This window comes from Prenolepis imparis, unplaced genomic scaffold (genome assembly GCF_030444845.1).
Source record: "Prenolepis imparis isolate NDT839.2.m4 unplaced genomic scaffold, iyPreImpa1.0 SCAF_8, whole genome shotgun sequence".
NCBI lineage: Eukaryota > Metazoa > Arthropoda > Insecta > Hymenoptera > Formicidae > Prenolepis > Prenolepis imparis.
Window position 1 is genome coordinate 4,281,616 of NW_028141166.1, and position 22,243 is coordinate 4,303,858.

Here is a 22,243-nt window from a genome sequence, read left to right on the forward strand (position 1 = left end):
GTACGATATAATGGTTTGTCGTAATTTTAGTATAAATTTAGTATGAAAAAGTCATATATCTTTCTTGAAATATGCATGTAAAAAATATGATATATGATATATTTAAATCTCGGAAAAAAATATATTAATATTAAAAAAAATTATCAGTTCTGGTTCTCGAAATGTTTTAAAATTACAAGAAAGAAATGAACAAATTAATGAAACATATGTGTATACAGTGCAACTGAAAAAACATATATGGAGCACATCATCAGATTTTTCCAGCAAAAATGTCGAGGGAGGTCATCGTTTTTTTAATGTTCTCAATTTTTGCCATCGTGTATTTTTTCTAACTAAGTAAGCCTTAAATTAAAATTCTATTAAAGTAAACCTGAAATTAACTAAAGAATGTAGTTTGGTTAATATTTTAACGCCACAAAGTTTAATTTGCGAGAAACCCTTCTTTTTCAATCATTCATAACTTGAAAATTATTGGTGCTTTGACATTTTCACTGAAGAAAAATCGTCTCCAAATTAGCCAGAGAGAATTTGATGGTATACTCCATATATGTTTTCTTTTTTCAGTTACACTCTATATTTCAATTTTAATCGAATATATTTATGCAGTATGTAACGACATGAGCGAGAAATCGCGCAACACAATAAGTAATACGATAGTCCAGATTAAGCCACAAAGATTTAGAAGCGGAGCGTACAAAGCGGGGCAAATGTGTCGCGACAAAAACTCGCGCGCCCCTTCGCGACGCGAAGCGACTTACCCTCGGCGTGCATAATGTCGCTTCAGATCGTGAACGAGACACGATAACATCTTAACGGTCGCGAGACGCCGATTCCCTCCGATTCTCTCGCTCTTGGTGGCCGGCAGAAAAGAGCGGCGGTAGTCAAAAGCCGCACCAACAATAGTCAAGTGTCGTGATTTGTGCCCGGTCGTGGAGGGGTAGTAGGTACACCACCATCCAGTCTTAATTAACCCCCGTTCCCACGTGACTTCTTACCCCCGGGGGAGCCCCGGAGGGGGTTCTCTCCTTCGCCGTGTAACGTACTTTTCTACGCTCCGTTACACATTGTCAAAGGGCCCCCGATTCCTGTCCCCGGACGAACATACGGAATCACTTGCCGTTCCGTCACCTGCGCTCCAACGTCTTCCAAGGCGAATATTGATCGTCATTAAATCGGAAACGGTTCGGTAACGTAGCTTCTACCGGAAGGCGATCCGTCATTTCTTTTTTTTTTTTTATTATTTTCCAATAACTTAAGTTACTTATTTTCTTTGATATAATATATCACGTACATTATTACTGTCCGTAATATTTTCGTTTTACGCATGCAGGTGTCGATTATTAGTAATAATGCCCAGGCCTCTACACGTAGTACCCCGAGCGTTGTCTGTTCATTATTCCGACGAGCTGCGCGTACACCTTAATGGCTCAATATACAACCAGTATGCGTGGCTCCGCTCGTACATCACGCTCAACGTTGGGCGCGAAACTATGTTCTCCTCACGTAATACCGATATTGTTTCCGCGAATGGTGAGAAATGACCCGATGGCGTTACAACGTCCTATGGACCAGGGGTTAACCGTCCACCACAGCGTTGGAATAATAGCGACTATTATATAAGTACCGTCTAGTGCTCAAAGGAACGAGCTTGACGATCGTTCGGCTCCTCTTAAGTATTCTTCCGACTTGCTCCTTCTCGCATTTATTTCGCCAAATAAAACGAAGCGTCTTATCCTATTTGTATACAGTCGGTGACGTGATTTACAACATATAGTCTTCGTGTTATGCAATTTGTGTGCACGATTCTTTGGTTACTTATTCGCTGTTGCATTTGGTATTTAACATTTTTGATAAAATATTATTTTCATAATTACGCCTGGCAGAGAGCATTCGCACTAATTATTGCAGCCCGTAATAATTGACTTTTACACTTTACCGGTAACAGCCGCATTAGTGTTCCCTGTACACCACGTCGTCAATTACGGTGAGCCGAATTTTTTTACGTTCACCCTTAACTCTGGAGAAGCGCTTCGCGTTCGGTCACGTAAAGCCAGCACCGGTAAAACCGACGTGCACGTTACGAGGATTAATGACGACGAACGTACGAAACAATCAGTCGGCGGCGAACGACTTTTTAGAAGCGTCGGCGAAAAGTGTTCCTTCGTGATTCTCGTTAAGTCCCTTCTCCGGCTTAATTCGTGTAACGGTACGCCGGTATGTCGGCGGGCGCCGCGCCATTACGTCAGAGAAATTTCGTAGAGAGATGCCTTGGCGCCAGACACCATAACTAGCTCGCAAGTTAATATCTCGCAATGCGGCGAGTAATGCGCGGGCGATATATTCCCCTTCAAGTATGCGCAAACGGAGAGATGGGGGGGGGGGAGCACAGAGAGATCGGTAGGCGATACGCGCGGTAGGAAAATGCGTTTCCGGACAGGTACGGGACTTATGACCCTGGGTAGATGAGATGCTGTCCCGGTCTGTAATCTGGCCTAACAGGGGCCACCGAGTCGCCGGTAATCTTGACTCGGTTTCGAGCCGACCTAAGCTAGCAGCCAGTCCTCACCTATCTACCTACCTACCTACCTACCTACCTACCTACCTACCATAGTATAGTTGCCTCGGCGTGCTTTCTCGCGGAATCGCGTAATGGAAACCCCGTGTTAGCACGTTCGATTCTATGCCGACTTCAGCTAGTTTTCGACCCCATGAGAAGCCGACTACCTTAACTTGGTAGCGCGTTTGTCCTTTGCCGAATGCGCACACGCCTCCGTTACGCGGAATTTCCAATTGTAATTTCACTCGAGAGTGCGATTCGCAATTTTTTTAATCTTTAATGATCTTGCGCTAGATATCTCCTTTTGCATTTTAGCTTACTTATACGGTTAATACGTTTCCATGCAAATTATTACAATTCTACTACTATACGTTACTAAAAATCAACATATACATACTGGGTGTCCCAGACTTACCGGATCATCCGTTAATTGGCAGATTCTTGATGGGATTATTTGGAAATGATTTTTCCTCAGTGAAAATGTCGAGGCACCTATAATTTTCGAGTTATAAGCGATTAAAAATGAAGGATTTTTCGCAAACTAAGTCTTGTAAAAATAAAATATTAATAAAACTACATTTTTCAGTTAATTTCAAGTTACAAAAATACATGATGGCAAAAATTGGGAGTTTGCAAAAAATGATGACCTCTCTCAACACTTTCGTTGAGGAAATCTCGTATCCAAATAACCTCAGGAATCTCCCATTAACGGGTGATCCGGTAAGTCTGGGACACCCTGTATATATGTGTGTGTGTGTGTGTGTATAATCTCTTCCCTATCTTAAAAAAAAGGAATTTCAAAGAAAAGGCAGAAAGATTTTTTGTATGTTATAAGGTTCAACGACGCCAGAGCTTTCTTCATTTGTTTCAATTATTTTTGTCAAGAGGACTGGCGGTGGCAATGGTGTATTCACCGTAATTCGTTCGATTTCAAAGAACAATTACAGGAGGCAGTAGTCGTTAGCCTATGCCCCCGCGTTAGTATGCGCTCCGTCACACCTGACTGGCCGCGTAGCACACGCGGTGCCTTCGCCGCCGACAGCGACTTGAGTAACGGCCTGGCCACGGCGAAATATCCTCTTACCAACCCCGGCAAATCTTTCGCAACGTGTCCGCCGGGTTAATAGGAAAGAAAGACATCGAATTCCAGCGTGATCGTTCAGATCGATCGATCGATGACATGCCGATCGAGGCCTTTTCACTCTGCGACATCGCACGTCGGTCCCTCCGCATCCACGTGATGATCTCTTCGATCGGTCGGCTCATACGTATTATAGGTCAAACCGTACACTCTCACTCTGGCCAATCTCTTCTCTCTGGTCGGCGATAAAATTCCGCGACTTTCTAGAGCGTGGCGCACGTAAACCCGATTACGCCACCGCGGCCTGTTCTCGCAGGCTGGCCAGAGCTCTTCACCGTTACTCAAAATATTATTCGAGGAACATTTAATGTTATGTCAAGAGTTCTCTCTTTGTACTTTGGATCGATCGAAGACAGTACTTTCTAGCGTGCAACTAAAACTCATGAGCATAATAGTTTGCAGAGAGTTACTCATATCTGCATTGATATGACATAAGATTTCGTCATTTATATTTTTTTTATTCTGGTATAAGAATATGACTACATTGTTGCTTGAACAATCTACTCTCTCACTAGGTAAAGGTTCTTCAACTTCTTATCCTCTCTGACACCCCCTATCGCACGTTTGTCCAAGATCGCTCGATCGCCGATACCGGAGTAGAGGCGCTGGATTATTAATGACCCAAACGTCCAAGACAACTCGCGCGCGAGCCAAGCTGGTTTTGGCTTAGGTTACCGGCGATTTGTATGACATTCGATCCTTCGCCCACACGCGCGGTGCACGTATCCTGCGCACGATCTGCTACACATCTCTCTAGTCCTCCTGCTTATTCCCTTCGGTCGCGATTACAACTCCTCCTGCCGCTGTCACGCTTTCAAGATTCACTTGACGACTCTATTTATGTCTATAATTCGCCTTATATTTATTCAAAATTATATTCGATAAGCCACGATTGAGCATTCATATCGTATGGTAACCGTTATAAATAGGTAAACAATCTCAAATTTTTCACAAGATTCGTATAAAGTTCTAAACATTTTAGTCTGCTTTTTTTCTTAAATTTATTATTAACGACGTGTATCTAGAATTATTTTGTGATACTTGAAATAAACAAATTGCGAAGGAGCGATCGATTAATTTGATATGGCAAGAATCAAACGGGATAAGAGAAGAGAGACAGCTCGCGGAAGTACGAAATGCACCGAGGTGGAAAGAGCCAAAAGAAAAGAGAGAGAAAGAGAGAGACGGGGTCCAACAAGAAGGGCCTGGGGCAGCAGGGCTCAAAAGGTCTCGCGCGTTCGTGCGCAGGGAGATGAGGGGAACGAACATAGCCTGTTCCCAGTTCCCAGGCAATTCTATGAATACGAAATACGAGGTCGGTCGGTCGGTCGAACCGCCGCGATGCATGCTGCCCGCTTCGCTCAATCATCGCAGACACGCCCGTCATATTGGCTTTGCATAAGGCCGCCCGCGAGCTTCGGTATCTCTCTACTGTGCCTCGCGATGATGCCGGTGCGGTCGTGTTGACGTGCACGCCGCACATACGCTCGTGCTCGCGCGTGCGACACGCAAAGACCACTTGCTCTCCTGTGCGGGAAATCGCAGACTGCGTTGCTACTGTTTTCATAATTGTTTTACCGTTAAATAATAACGAGACAGCACAATTACTGTCGTTAACTCTATTAAAATGGCTATTTGTCGAGTGATCGATGATAAGTGTGCAATCGTTATCGCGAATAATTCGCCGCTTATTTCTGCAATCACGCGAGAATGTATTTTACCCTTTTCTCAACATCCTCTTCTTAAAAACATATTTAATATTACTAATTAATAAAAGAAGACATTATTTGGGAAGAAATATAAACGAAAATGTAATTGCGCGATTTTATGTTTACTTTGATATATTAGGTGAGTGCAAAAGTTTTGATAGATTTCTCCAAGATGTCGTAATTAATTTAGTTTTATGGCAACACTTACAAATATATAAAAATGTATTATACTGGGTACCCCAAACCACCCGGCAGATTCTTGAGATTTAGATACGATTTTTCCTCAGTGAAAATGTTGAGGTACCAATAATTTTCGAATTATAAGTGATTGAAAATAAAGGGTTTTTCGCAAACTAAGCCTTGTGGAAATAAAATATTAACAAAATCACATTCTTCAATTAGTTTCAGGTAAAATTTACTTTAATAGAATTTTAATTTAAGACTTAGTTAGTTACATGATGGCAAAAGTTGGAAACATGCAAAAAATGATGATTTTCCTCGACATCTTCGCTGAGGAAAAATCGTCTCCAAATAACTTTAGAAATCTCCCATTAACGTGTGATCCGGTAAGTCTGGAACACTCTGTATACCATTCAAAGGTTATATTTTTAGCTGTCGTTATAAACAGGAATTGATTTGATTTGGATTAGTTGTCTTAAAATAAAATTGAAAATAAATATTGATAAAGTCTATTTATGTGTAATTATGATGTACATACGTGTTTCAGAGAGAGAAGAACACGCATTTCGAATACCGTGAAAAACATTTGCGATGTGTTTGGAGAGAACGCTGTGTCGATTCCAACTTGCGAGAGATGATTCGCAAAATTTAAACGGGGTGATTTTGAAGGTCAACCATGATCCGGTCAGTTTTCTGACATTGATGACATTATGTGCAATTTAGTGGACACCAATTCGCGAATTTCAATACAAGAAGTTGCTGAGAAGCTAAAGGTTAATAGTATTTGATCTATTTTTCTATCACAAATCAATCAAAACTTTTGCACTTACCTTTTATTTGTGTGTATTCCTCTCTCTGTATATGAAGTTACATCTCTTTGACATTTTTCTAACATATGTGTAATTAGCATCTATTCATTATACTTTAGTAAACACCGCAAGATACGCAGCCTCGACTTTTTCACGCGTTAGTCATATATACTAGCAGCCAATTTTTCGCTTGTCGCTTTACGGTACAAATGGTAGTCCACTCTGTCGTCAATGTTCACATAGTACCGGCTTTAAATTACACTCGCTTAACGAGCGCCGGCACCGGCAGTGTCATTCCACATTGTTCGACGTTGTCGTACGAATACGCTACACATCGCTCACAAGGAAATTCGATATTTCCTGTATGACGAGGTGTCTCGTTTAATTTATCAAAAATCTCTCTCCTAGTCTCTCCTTCCCATCTCTTGTCACCTCCGATACAAGGACAAGGATGTTGCTGGAGAAGAAACGGTGGGGACGCACGACGAACAACGAGACAAGCACGTAACGAAGCGAGCCGTAAATAATGCGGACGGACAATGTTGTGAATTACGGTGGTACGCCAAACCCTTAAACGGAACGGTTTTATGTTTGCCGCGACCAGCCACCCACACAGCGCGACGTCGTTCGCGCTTCGTCGTCCTCGTCGTCTTCGTCGGCGGCAGCAAATGATCCGAAGACCAACCGCATTGTCACGCCAGACGCTTTTCTTTTCCGTAATTGGTGCTTTCTCCGACAACCAGACTTCTACCGGCCAGGGACGTCGCTCTGCCGGAATAAAGTCACTTTATTGCTCGTAACGTTACAGAGTGGGACTTTAACGCGCGCATTTTTATGATACCTACCGCGATGCCAATTTATTGTCCGGGAGGAGGGTGATATTTGCGATATTACAGATATTATGATATAATTGACCACTAAGAAAATTAATCGCGAATTCCTCGTCAGTCAATTTTTAAAATTAATTAACAACGCAGTTAAATACTGACAATTCCGTCCTCTCTGCGCCAGAAGACAACGCTTGATTTATTATCAAACTATAGCATCAACGTGATAATAAATAACAAGAGATGTCCGAAGGTAGGCTGCTCCATAACTGTTTGACATTAACCGCGAAATGGGGCGCGTCTTTTGTCGCGTATCCTTCGAGGAAAACGATATTGCTTCTCCAACCTTCGCGCCCGCGACCACCGATAGTGCGGACCATCGCGTCGTCGTGCCGGTACCTTTATTGCCCAGCAGGAGTTACGTATAGAGCGTGGTCCGCGTGTGTCGGAGAGTCAGACGGATAAGTCTGCGGAGAGAGAGAGAGAGAGAGAGAGAGAGAGAGAGAATAATGGAAGGACTTTCTACTATCAAATAGATTTATGGATATCCAGCCGGGTACCCACTACCGAGGTTTATACAGCCGCGAACGCGCCGTCATGCTTTATCCGCCTTTAAGAGAGCGCAGACGTCTCTCGCAGATATTCCGCGCGCCACGCGCGAAAGAGGCGAATGTATATATATTTATCGCTCCACGCGGCGAATTCACGCGGGAGGAGCACGTGAAAGCGGACTCTCATATTGTTTGAATACTTTAAGGAAATTTCCTGTGTTTTACGGCTAAAAGCTACCGAGCAGCAGCAACTGCGAGTTTAAATAAGTGGATGATTATGGTGCCGTATAAGGAGATAATAACTCATAATTATCTGCATTAAAGCTATGTGAAAGTAATAAAGTTTTTTATTTGACTATATGCATAGTTTTAACTGTAATTTATGGTTTTGCTTATATAATTTACTTATTCCCTTTTTTATCTAAGAATTCAAGAGAACATTATTGTACAAGAAGACAGGAGACAGATTATTCGGAAGGAACAATGGACCGCGAATATTGACTCGGGAGAGGTCATCAAGATAGTCCATCTCGGCTCTATCTAGCGGGATTAAATTCGATGATGATCAATACGTTTCACGTGTACTGTCGCATCCTCGGACTCGTTTGGAGACCCACAATCGGTGGTCAATTATTCACATGGATGACTCGGCAGATGGGCATTTGAACGTTTGAACGAGATCGAAGAACAACGATACCCATCATCTAATTCTAACTCACGATTCATGATAGAACAACATTGCGATAATCGTTAAGGAACGATTCATTCTATCCACGAAAGCCGGTACTTGCCGACGAACTCCTTGACCCTTTGATCAATGAACTGATCTTTGATCATCATCGGTGCGATCAAAATATTCTTTCGAATATATCGAATACTTTGGTAGATAATTAAAACATTTTTTAAACTTTGATATGTTGTAAGAATATAAATTTTCCTCCTCCTTTCTTCACGATTCCTTCGAAAAGAAATATTTCGTCGGCTAATGTATAATGTTTGTCCATTTTACGTGCAAAAGTATGTGTACTGATTACACGAGATAATTCCTGTTAATTCCTGCTCTGTTTAAGCTGCGCAACTTCCAGCAATTATCCGTTCACTAGCTAAACCGGCTGTGGTTCTCAGCATCGCGGAGGATCGATCTGGAGTTTCGCATTATCGCGCTACATCTCGATACTTCCGTTTGCCGGAGGGCGTAATTCTGTCCATGATCACTGCACGGTTCGCTCGTCTACAATTACACGATAAAAGTATGTAAACCTGTTCGCGTGAATTACTCTAAGTACGTCGTCTTTAAAACTTTTCTTGAAAGATCTGCAGCAAGGCCGAACCTTATCAGAAGTAAATTTTACTTCCGTGTACAAAGAGATAAAAATACATGTTGAGAAACATGCTCTTTGACTTTTTTTTTATAGATTATTATAAAAAGGGGGATAACGCATTTAATATTAAAATATAAAATTAAAATCTGATAACTCATTCGACATCGTATCTATTTAACTCTCATCAGCAATCATTCTTTTACTAATATCGTCAGCAAACTGGGTCTTTTAAGTTTATCCCATATTATTTTTATGTTCTAGACTTTCAAAAAATCTAAATTCTGGATTATTTCTTTTAATATCTCTATTACAACATCCAATTGATTTTAAAGCCAAATGTTAAACCCAATTATTTATACAAAACGAAATTTGAACAGCAATTTGGAAAAAATGAAAATTTGCTTGTGCCTTAAAAGACTCAGATTGCTGACGGAGGGTTAAGCGCATTTAGATTGCAGATTAAACATGCAACATGCAATAAAGTAAAATGGACGGGTATTTTGACAGCAATTTCACAGCATTATGTATCGGTACATTATATGAGAACAAAGTGCGCGAAAGAAGGAAAACGTCAATGCGTAAGTGCCTTGCCAATGTTTGCCCATTTTCCAACTGTTTATTTTCAAATTAACCTCTCGTGCGTATACAAACGCCCGCGCAGCGTAACGTGCACGCGTGGCCGGCGCGTGTCACCTGTCTGTCACGGTCTTGTGAGTGCACGCCACCGCTACTTTCGTGAACACCCTCCATGGTGGCGACATGGCCGACTGACCCCCAAGACCTGCTGCTGGAGGTATCTTCTCCGTCCGCTGTTTCGTGCGTACACGTGCGAGAATAATAAAAATTGACATCATAGTTTTAGGCAGACATCTTTACTTTACATCAATTTTTGACAAACGTAAATACAAAATTGTATCACACACAATCACTAAAATAAACAGGATTTCAGAAATTATCCCGAAATTAAGAATAGTTTATTTAAAATATAATTTCTAAGTTTTACCTAGTTATTATTGAGATTAATATTTTAAAAGCCAATTGTTAATTAAAATGATAAAAATTAATAAACGTGTTATAATAATATTATATTATAAAATAATAGATAATTTTCTATTGAAAATTATATATGTTTTGTAAGTAAAATAATCTGCAGAATATAAGTCACTTGAAGAATTGCGAAAGAATGAGGGTTGCTCGACGTCATATGCCGAGGATTCACGCATGGTTGGCGTAAACGCGCCCCGTCTTGGGGGCTGCAGGTGCAGGAGGCTACTCCTTTGGCGGATTCATGCTTGCGTGATTCCAGGAGTCGGCAGGTCCTCCGCGGAGGATCCCTCCTCGCCAGCGAGCGAATCCTTCTGGCACGCGTTTCTGACCGCTGGTGTTCCGTCAACATATGTGAAGGAATCATGCTCGACTGCGCCGCCTTGCCACCCCGCAGGTACTTCTCGGTGGCGGCCGCAGGTGGTGCGGTGCACCTTAAACAGCCACCTCGAAGCAGGTTTCCAGGAAGTCCGTGCCGTAAACTTTAACTCGATGCCCAATTGATCACGTATGTACACTTCTCTAATTTGTAAACTATACATATTTCTAATTTTTATATCGATTATTTTGTTTTTCATTAATTACTTCCGCTCTCTGTAATATATTTCGGTATGAATGATATTTCCCTTACTAGATTTATCATTAATATCGCCTCGTGTAATTTCTTCACAAATATCTATTGTACTCTCTCGATGAAGAATTGACGCACTGCGCGTGAATATTGTAGAAAATATAGCTGGTTATAAATAGTCGTCGATGGACTGTAGGAGGCTGCATAAGCGCAGAACGTTTTTCATGGCGGCTAGATCCCGGCGATATCCCGACGGCATTGTCGGCCGGCATTTTTACCGAAGGGTGAAAATCGCAAATGTAAATCGTCACCGGGTTGCATGTTGATGCCCACGCGTTCGGATGTTAAATGTAGAGGGATTACAGCGGGATCGCGCGCGTCACGGTACCAATATTTCGAATGTATCGACGACCGACATTAGTCGGGGAGGGGTTTACGGAGGTGTTCTGGTCTCTGCGATGGTGCGCATAACGGAACGGCACGGATTTGCGTGTGAAGTCTCGAACCGTTTTTATTTTTTTTTTCATTTTTGGTTTTTTTTTTGTAGCTACAGATGAAACTGCCACCAATCGAGCGTATTCAATGACGAAAGGTAAATGAATAGGGTAATACGCTACCCGTATCACATTTGAAAAAAAGAAGGAAATGTAGCAAGACACGTTGAATCATCATTGGCAGGTAATAGGAAGGTTCTCAAACAGAGGAGAGCCCCCGTGGGATAAGCATACAAAAGTCATCGAGGTCACTCGGGGTCAAACGATGAAATTAATCGTACGCCGTACGTTATTATCGTACGGCTGATGGACACTCTGCAGATGTATATATTATTTCTTAAATTCCCTCTTTTTGTTGGACACAAATTGCATTATACATTCAGGAATTAATATCACATTACATATACCAATGTAACGTAATCCTTCAGTAGTTTTATCTTTATAAAATTATTTTAATTAGTAATATACAATTATTATTGAAAAAATTCTAACTTCTATACAGGGTGTTAAAAAAAAGAGTCATATATTTTGAGAGCAGATAATAAAAGTGGTAAGTATTCTTTTGTTTACTGGATTGTAGAGATGACACGACCAATAAGAAAAGAACAAAAAGCTCAAATAGAAAGATAGCCTGTATCTTCGAAAGTATCATTATTGTAGGACCCATGTTAATTAGACTCTTTTTTCTTGTTTTGATCAATACTACTTACACAATATATATATGACCCTTCTTTTAACACTCTGTATATAGACAATAATTAAGAACTACTTCTAACATTTTTTCCAAACAGATGAAAAGACTACACTATTATCTCATTATAGTCTCGTGAAAATATCGCGTGACATCGAAACGTTAAAGGATCCCAGGCACAAGTCGTCGAGATTGAGCCGCCGTGACATCGCTTTCATCTTACATTCTCAAGCCGCGACACGAAACTGCCGTCTCACCGACACGGCGATACGCTCGACAAAGAAAGAGAGCCGTCGTGAAACGCGTGCGTCCGAAAAGTGGAGCAGCTTCCTTTTCTCGCGGGGCGAGGTCAAGAAGTCTCGCGCGCTCCCTTTTGTTCCCTTTTCTCGCAGTGGTCGCCGCAGTCCGTCAGTCGGGCCTATTGAAATCAGGTGTTTGCCGGTACCTTTCACCATGGCAACGCATTGTTTCAAAGTAACGCGTGCGTTTCGTCAACTCTGCGCACGTTACGTGAACGCACGCGTTTCCATGCGTATGTATGTATGTGTCGGCACGCAGGTGCGTGCCAGTCGCGCGTCGTTGAGCTGTGCAAGGCACTACCCGCACGATTTCTAAGATAACGGTTGACGCTCATAATTATTATCAGCTCTCTTAAACAGATATACATTCTTTATGCGCGCACAACGCAGGTATAATGCCGTCGCTTTGCCTTACATCCGCATTTCTACATCTGTCAGGTTTTGTCAGAATTTATGGCGGTGGACCTTATTAGCAGTACGTATATGCAGCTTCGCGAGGGAAGCTACTGCACGATCAACCCATTAGCGCTAACCGTGTAATTCGAAAATAATTTATCCGCTTCCTTATTATCCGCTCTCTACACGGCTGTTATTATGTTTCGCAGCTACGTGCTGCCATTCTGTCGGCTACATTATTATTATGGCCCCGATTATGCTGCTGCGAGAATCGCGCGCTTATCAATTCTCATCAATGCTAAAGACGGCATTAAATTAGATTCAATTATTGTTACCATCTCGTGTGCTCTACGCTGCTCTATTATTACGCACCTAAGTATCTTCGGAGCGCATTGTCAGCGTTAATAAACGCGATATTAAATTGAGCCAATCGACAGAATTATCGTCAGGCGTGTAAATATTTTTTTCACGCGCACTTGTCAGTATTAGTAACTTACAGTCTTGGAAATTATACTACGTATATATGTATAAAATGATGATAATAACTGGGCGAGGACGAAACGTCATACATTTTATTTCGGATGTATTTCCAGTACTCTTAACGGGATACGATCGTCGTTGATTGGGATTGATTGGTCTCGGGACGATCGTCCCATTAACGTCAATTGTCGAGTCTCCCCGGTTCGAGGCAAAGCGAATACATCTACCGGTCGCGTGGCCGGCACGCGCCTTTACACCGATGACAACTTCCGTCCCTCATACCGGAAGTTGTGCCAACTGTACAGCCTGCATTCTAGATGCACCCGCCTCTATGTACGTTGAGCAAGTGGCTGTCGACATGCCGCGTGCGAGTAAAGTGACGTCCTTTTCTTGCGCGTAAATACGCTTTCTTCGTTGGGACGTGTTCATTTACTTGTGACGAAGGGACATTTTTATAATTGCTTCGAAAAAAAATTGTAAGGAAAAGTATGCTAAATCGTACCCCCTAAGGTAAATATTAAATATTAAGGTAAATATTCAAATTGTTTGCAATAAAACTATCAAAGAAATGACGAAATTTTTTTATTCATTTGAAACTATGGTTCTTTGTCAATGATATACGCTAAACATTAGCACAAATTTATCATTGTTTTATATCGTAAATTAAAAATTATAAAAAGTAAGATTTGATACAATTTGCAATACCGGTTTGCTAAAAATTGTGCCCATGAATTTTGAAATCGTACCTCTAACAATAAAATTAAAAAATTGTAACAAAAATGAAGTTTTATTTTTTCAATCTGCAACAAAACTTATTTATATAAAAATGTCATATTTATAATCATAAATTCTCTTCAAAAATTTAACAAAATTACTTTTTGTATCACACAAAAATATAAATTAAATATTATCCCAATATAATTATAAAATTTGATAATATTTCCTTCAGTTGTCCATCTAAATATAAAGAAAGAAAACTAATGCCTAAGTAAAAAAATTAATTTAATAAATTGTACGAGTACGATATAAGAAAATATTAGTAATACGTTTTATCAAACCTTTATTGCTTTGTCAAATTTGTGAATAAAAAAATAATCTTAAAACATTTTACCGATTTTTCAACGCTTCCATATACAGGATTAAATAAGATGAAAAATGCTTTAATAATAAGTTTAATTGCTTATATTTCTCAATGTGATAGTTTAAACACGGGGTGTCGAATATTACATAAAAATCACACAAAAAATAAATTTATGAACGTCACTCATCAACGGATCGTTTGAGAAGGAAACAAACATTGAGGCATTCGAGTGAGGCTAGCTGCGATACAACAGCGTTATAATATCTTAAAATATTTTAACTCTGTTTAAGAAATACAGTAGAGGTACGATTTAACATACTTTTCTCTATAAATGTGTTTTAGTTTCTTTCTCCGAAAAAATAAAAATTCTTTTCTCAGATAATTAGAAATTAGAGACTGATTTCTACAGTTCATGCGTGCGAATTCCACTTTAGCTGGAGACTCTTTGATACTGTTGCCCTTTGGCGCGATTGTCGCACCCTTGGTATCTGGATGCAGCGGAATCACGGGTGCTTTAAGATCAAGATAGCGCTTATTTACGCATTCCAAAATGGCGGCAGGTGAACCGTCGTAAAACTTAACTTGTAAGATGATATAGTGCCCGGGCCGATGCTCCAGCACGGGCGCAATGCGGGAGCCGCGCCGTAATAAACGCTGTTTTATTGTGTGACCCGCGGTTTCGCTGCCCTTTCGTAAATAAAGAGGCGCTGCGAGAACTTCGACGTTTTTACGCTCTTACTGGATCATAAATCTCGATAAAATGTGAAACTGAAAAATTGAACGTTTTGTCGCGACCCTTGCATCGAACTGTAAATCAAAAAAGTTCTGTGTAGTATCTATATACATTTCCTTAAAGCTTGATTCGTAGATTTTAAAATCAAAATATTTGTAAATTATCAAGAAATAAGATCATAACTATTTTAAAAAAATTTCTACTTTTTAAAAATTTATTATATAAAAAATTCATGTTTAAAGAAAACGCATTTTTCTGGAATTTGTCTTACAGCGAAGCAACTTGTATTTTTAACAAGATTCAATCGCGTGACGTAAATTCAACTTTCGCGACTTATTACGACACGGACGATGACAATTCATTTTCGAGAGTATTGCGAATGCAAAAAAAAAAGGATCGTCGACACATCCATTTGCGTGTTTAAAGGATAAAAGTCGACCTCGTTCGTGATCTTTTTCCTGGTTTCTCCCTGATCGGGTCGTCTCCATCTACAATTTAAAGACACATATTCGAACGTGCGCGACCTTCTTTCCTGCGAAAGAGGAATCCCATTCACTACCCTTTTCGGTACGAAAAAAATGCTTCGCGAGAGACTGGCTAATCTAAAAATACTAAAGTCGACCTTTCCCGCGGCAAGAGTGATGGCCCCGGACGACTGCTAAATCAACGGCGAGATTGAGATGCAAATGCAGTCTTTCTCGCATTCAGCGAGAGAGGAGGAGAGAGGAAATGGGACGGCGGGGGCGCGGAAAGAAAGAAGATGCAAAGTCGAGAACGCTGCAAGAGAGAAAATATACAGACGAGAGGAAAAGAGAAAAGAGGAAGAGAGAAAGAGAAAGGATAATCGCGTCTCGCGCGCGATAACTATGCAATTCGTGCAATTAACATTTATAATGTCTCCATCCGGCGACGCTGACAGGTCAGGCGAGAACGGCCGCGCGTATATAAAACGTTGGATTTAACGCCGATAATTCAATCCGACCACGATTCCCGCTCTCCTTTACTTCCCTCTCTGTGTGTTCTTTTTTTACTGAAATAACTTTGTTGAAATTCACGCTGATTTCGCAATAACTAATGCGCGATGCAACTCGGGCGCGCAGTCAGTTGATCAGTTGATCAGCTGATATCACGGGTCCGATCTGCTGCGTCTGGACTCGCGCATGCGCATTCGCACTGTTCGGAAAATGGAAATAAATCGCGTGCGGTATTTCGTGTGCGTATTCTCTCATCGGTGTCATCAGTGTCATCAAGTGTCAGTGGCCCGATTATAAAGATACCGCAGATTCTGGAACGAACTGGTTATTATTCTGGTATTTATTAGAATGTATTGTCAAGAATGAACACTGTCGTCTTTTAACGAAAAATGATAAAATATAATAGCGTATGTAGATATACACAAAAACTGTATAAAAAAGTTATGTACATAAGTAATGGCAAATATTAGGAAGAAAAGTTTCACTTTGATAAATATGTTAAATATCTTTTTAAGCTTCGCGCATAAAAGGTATTATCACGTTTCGATCGCACTCTGGAATTCGGTTAATGGAAGGTTGTCTAATTGTTTATCTCCTATTGGCAGCCAATTGCAGCGTATTTTCTTCACTTCCTATTGAAATAAAATATATCTATGATGTAAATTTTCTCTAGATATTTTCTCTAGATTAAATTATAAAATCGACATAAGAACTTACAGAATTTATTACAGTTCCATTTTCATCAATTTCACATATCTCATATTTAAAGAAAATAGTATGATTGTTATCGCCTATGTGCAAAGTTCTCTCACGTATATTTTTAATGATACGAAACTCGAAGATTTTCGTAACAACCACGTTTGTTATTAATCCAAACCATTTCACTCTGGACAAATCTAAAAATTACACTAGTTTATAGCCAAAAATTATTTTAAATAAGACAAGGTGTTTCTAATAGATTTTTTGATGCTGAAAACGATGCCGCAAGCCAATTTTCACTAGCACGTCAGATTTCCGAAATAATTGAGGTTTAATATGCAAAAAATGGCTCTTTTTTGCTATATTTAAGATTTTCTTGTAAAAAAGATTTTTGTAACATTATCTGGAAATTCTTATAAGTCATAAATGTATTGTTTATCCCCTATAAAATGCATTTTTTTTATTTCGATATCTTACTTTTTAGCCATGTTATGAAAAATTTAAGCTAGAAACTACTTTTCATATAAAGACGAGTATCTCATATAAGAAGTAGTTCTCAACTTTAATTCTAAAAATCTATTAAAAATACCTTGTCTGGTTTAAAATAATGAAAAAAATATTATTTTTGTAAACTAGTGTTATCAATGTAAAATATGTTAAATATTGTTACATATATATATAGATTACTCAATGTCAATGGCTCACCTTCATGAGCTGCGCGATTTATCGTCACATTTCCTAAAGTCGACATGTCGTGCGCTTTACTGAGAAAATAATAATTGAGACCTGTAAAACTTATCTGATTTTTTCCATGCTCAAGAATTATCTGCAAAGAGATTTGAAAATATTTACAGCAAATTACACACACAATTATTTAATATTCTATTTTTAAAATCAATCTATAATATTATCGGTATATATTCACTCGAAAGTTCATTCGATCACCGGATGTTCGCACGCAATGAAATTCCTTACTGAGCCATTTGAAGTTTGTCTCTGTTTTTAACACAAAATCGCGAATCGGTCCGAGCATCTTCAGAATCGGCACTGCACGAAAACATGTTACCTATTCAGTGAGAAACCGTAGAATAACTTGAAGAAAATATACCTAGATGATTGTTCGACGAGATGTCAACGATTTGTAATAATCCGTTACCTGCGTGCTGGCTGGCACAAAAATATGTCCGATTTTATACGCATTTGTGTCAAAGCAATATGGAATCGGGGTATAATCGGATGTCCCGATTTCTTGAGCGACGATCGGCCTGATAATATTCCACGTACGATCGATATTTAAATTCTTGGGGATACAAAATCTTCGTTTTTTCCTAACAACTAGCATATGCTCCTCATCGTGCATTTTGACATTAGTTAATTATTTTGATTATGATTTTGGTTATGATTGTTTCTCGTTCGATAACTAACATTAACGTCATTTGTTTGTTGTAATTGCGACAAACATCGTATTGATAAATTATACATAGGTGTACATATATTCTTCATTCGATAATCATAATAATTTTTAAATTTGAATAAAATCCAAAATTACTTCTTCAATCTTCTCTCTTTAAATTATTATTTGATTTTTTTTATATTCAATTATTTTCAAAGTTTATATATGCTGTCATAGTCTGTCTGCAACAAGAGGACCCCCAACGAGCTAATCGAATCTCACACGAGAGAAAAGTTAACCGAGAAATCGGGGTGACATTGGCGAGTTCCAAATCGAATCGAGGGATATTCTTGTTGTCGATCGATCACGGGGCCTATTTTTTTCATACATTGGCACAGTCATTTGTAATCATTAGTGGCATAGTACTGTTGAGCCCGATATCTTATTATGTCATTTCATTTCGTATCTTTTCTTTCACGCCGCATCATCGATATAGATACCTCGGCATTGTTGCTATATAGATAGTATATTCGACGCGAGTATTATTTGTTGATGAAACATTGAATTAACGTTCATTCAACAGGGACGAATCCAACAAAATGTGAATAAGCATTTTAATTATAGAATTACGTAATCGCGTGAATGTCATGAGAGTATTTTTTTATAACGTCTTTTATTTCATTAAGAATTTTAAAGGCTCTCGATATTAAATATAAATTTGAATATAAATTGGCTAGAAGAGCCTAAACGCGGATGTTCGTGCGCGTCAATTATAATGAAAATTAATTTTTTGTTGGAATATTCTGTGTACAGGGCACAAATTTTGCTTGGTTACGATACCAAAACTTTATTATTTAAAATAAATCTCAATTCGAGATTTTTAATTCCAATGATCCCCTTTGATCCCCCTAAAGAGATGGAGGCGAAAAAAATATCGGAGCGAAGTCGCTGAATCGGGAATATTAAGCTCTTCTAGCCAGCTTGTACCCTAGTCTTTTATTATTTTAAAACTCTAACATAATCTTAATTTAAAAAATATTATAAATATATATTAATACACTTGAGCCAATCATAAATAAAGCGTCAATTTTATATCATAGGAGAAGATTCTTTAAAATGAATTTAATAATGTCGGTTTGGTAGCGATGCGACTGGTTCCGCGACACCATCAGCGCGATCCTTATAGCAGTAAAGTGTACTACAGTATTGTATCCGTGCGATGATATTTAATTCACGGAATGCGATAAACACTCTGATATGTGAATCTACCTGTGTTCAGACGCGAGCGCAAAATTAGCGTCTCTGCGAGGCAACCCCGTTCACAATTTACACATTCCAGATAGCTACGAAGCCGTTTGAAAGAAAAAAAATTTGATCGCAAAAACGCACTCACACGTTTTCCATTCACTACGACCTTGAGTGCAATACAGTTCGAGATTTGTGAAAAGAGACGTTGCCGGTCGCGATTGCGCTCGTAAAGGAAGTTCCACCTGCTCGCCTCTTAGCCTCTTAGCTGTATTCCGCCTCGTAATTAGCGAATTCCTGAAGCCGAGCCGCGCGAGAGGTCTCTCTAGTAAAGTAAAGTAAAATATCGTCGAAGTTCTCGCGCGAGAGACTTCAAAAGCGACGACGAAAAAAAAAAATAAGCGTTTGCGAAAATCTTCCACGTCCTTTGATCTTCGCGGTGAATTTGCGATTACGATAGAGTAATCGCGATGCATCATGCGGTAGTGTGGCGACGTGGTAGCATTCGCGGGACTTGTTGAGCCCCGGGGTGAGCCTTAAATTTCCAGGCCGGCAAATTGAAACGGCCCCGGGCCGCATCCCGATATTGCTTATGGTACAAATTTAATAAGACGCCTGCTGGGGCCACCAGTTACCATGCTAATATCATCCGCCATCGGCGCGGCCTCTCCACCTGACTCTCCGGGACGAAGAGAACGCGAAGAAAAAGGTATAGTGGTTGGAAAAAAGGGGCAATGCGCTGCGCGAGGCAACGAAACATCGCGTAAAAGAGAGGAAAGGGGGCAGGAGAAGGAAACCAAGACGGCGACGACGAAGATGACTGCGACGTGAATGCGGAGGACGCCGAGGAACGCGGGGTGACTCGTAACCCGTAATGTTATGGCGCTGCCCACCGCGAGAGGGGCCTTAAAGGGCCCTCGTGCCGAGGTCTTTAGTGCCAAATTGGTTATGCGAACGCTTTACGACACGGCGCGCCGATATTAACCGAATGAATTACATAAATTATCCTCAGCGTTACTTCGAGAATGACGTCGACGACGACGATTGCGTCGAGGAACGAACGGCGAGACGAAACTTTCGTGCTCCGCGAGTTTCGCGCAGATTCCGTCATTTCAATTGGTGTTTCAGAGAAAAAGAGATACCGCTGAAAATAACGCTTCCTCCTCATGAACGAATAATGATGCAGTTGCTTGTGTTTAAATTTAAAGATATTTCTTCTGTGCATATATTCATATATTATTTAACCTTTCGTCAGCAAACTGGGTCTTTTAAATTCACCCCATATTATATTTTTATGTTCTAAACTTTTAAAAATCCAAAAAAATTCTGGATTATTTGTTAATATCTCTATTATAATATCCAATAGATTTTAAAGGCAAATATATTGAATCCTATTGTTTATACAAAGCGATTTGAAAAAATTTGAACAGCGATTTAAAAAAAAATAGAAATTTGCTCGTGCCTTAAAAGACCCAGACTGCTGACGGAGGATTAATTATGTAAAACAATTCAAATCTAAAAATCTTAAGCTTTTTTCAAATTTCTTTGTGCTAAAATTTGCTATCGCAATTATGTTATTTTTTTTGCGCTTATAATAACCGAAGAAAATTAATCTGCATGTTCTCTCTGTGCAGATTACTCTGAAAACTCACGGATTCCTGCACTGAAATTCCGCGGAGACTCATCACTCACTGATGCGGCATATGCTGCTCGCGAGCATATAACGAGGATAGTGTCCGCACATCACATGCGGTCCGGTCTCATCCCTCGTCATTTTATCATCCGGCGAACTGACTCTTGCGGGGTACCTACCGCACTCGGGACGCGTCTCTCGACGGGCAGCAACGCAGTAATCTCGTGCGTCCCTCGTCATTCGTCCGTACCAAATAAGACGAGATAAAAGCGGGCGTGCGAGGAGAGGAGGGGAGCGGGGAAGAGAGGCTTCTCTCTCTCGCAGAGAAGCGGAATCAAGTAGAGACATTTTTATCAGTCGTCGAGTCCTCCACGGGAGGTCCTCGCGTACATGTGCCCGCGTATTCCATCGAAAAAAATTTCGCGAAGTTTGCTCTTTCAGATTTCCGCAGTTTAAAGTAAAAATCCATCAGAATTAACGAAAAGCGAAGCGATAGCAACGGTCGGTAGATGAAAAATTCAACAGTCGCCTGGGGTGCAGAGGAGTGGAGGAATTGAAGGTGTAAGATAAGACGAAGATGCGGGTTGTTTAACGCATCACTCGCAGGTGAAGCGACACAAAGGCCGTTGCTACCGCAAGGTGTGTCAATGCGTATCAAATAATTTCATGATGAACCTGCATCAACGATTGTTACCTGCAGTAACGATTAACGTAATAATGTGCTTACTACACATTAACAAAAATGTGTGAATATTAAGATAGACATATCTGACAGATTATACATTATATAGGAAATAAGGATTACTTCGATTTGTAACAATAGAAAAGGAACAATATAAAGATTAAACAATTTACAGTAGATCAGGTACAGGTTGGAAATTTACACACAATATACGTACATGAATGTTTCCTCTTTACATATATATCATTTTTCAACATAATCTTAATCAACTTCTTATAGCCTTACACCAGCACGACAAGTGCATGTTTGCCTTTACTGAACCAGCTCTTGTCCTGTCTACGTAACCATGTCCTCACTGCTTGAATCACGTCCTCATCATCCTCAAATCATGTCCCGCAGAGATATCTTTAAATTATATCCTTAAGTGACTCAAAAGATGTATTTCGGAAATCGAAAGGAACCAGATCGAGACTTAGGATATCCAACTTTTTGGGCCACTTAAAGATGCACTTCGCAGGATAAGGTTTGGAAGATGACATATCGTGATGGCATAAGACTCTAGAAATTAATAATTATGTTGAAAAATAATATATATTTAAAGAGAGAACATCCACGTATATTGTGTAAATTTCAAATTTGTTTAATAAATAATTTTTGAAAAAAAATGTGGGGTATTATTTTCTATAAGCAACCCTAGTATAAATCAACGTTATAAAAGAGAGTCTACTATAT

At 39.8% G+C, this 22,243-nt stretch overlaps 2 protein-coding genes across 2 annotated transcripts in view; both read right to left on the minus strand.

Moving 5' to 3' along the window:
- Positions 1-22,243, minus strand: part of LOC145939729 (uncharacterized) — a 471,008-nt gene that overhangs the window by 4,701 nt on the left and 444,064 nt on the right. The window lies entirely within an intron of this gene.
- Positions 16,396-17,918, minus strand: LOC145939304 (uncharacterized). Its single transcript, XM_083043538.1, has 5 exons — positions 17,715-17,918; positions 17,484-17,624; positions 17,264-17,384; positions 16,577-16,755; positions 16,396-16,491 (listed from the first exon to the last, which is right to left on the minus strand). The coding sequence occupies exons 1-5, from the start codon at positions 17,916-17,918 to the stop codon at positions 16,396-16,398; spliced, it is 741 nt and encodes a 246-aa protein (XP_082899664.1).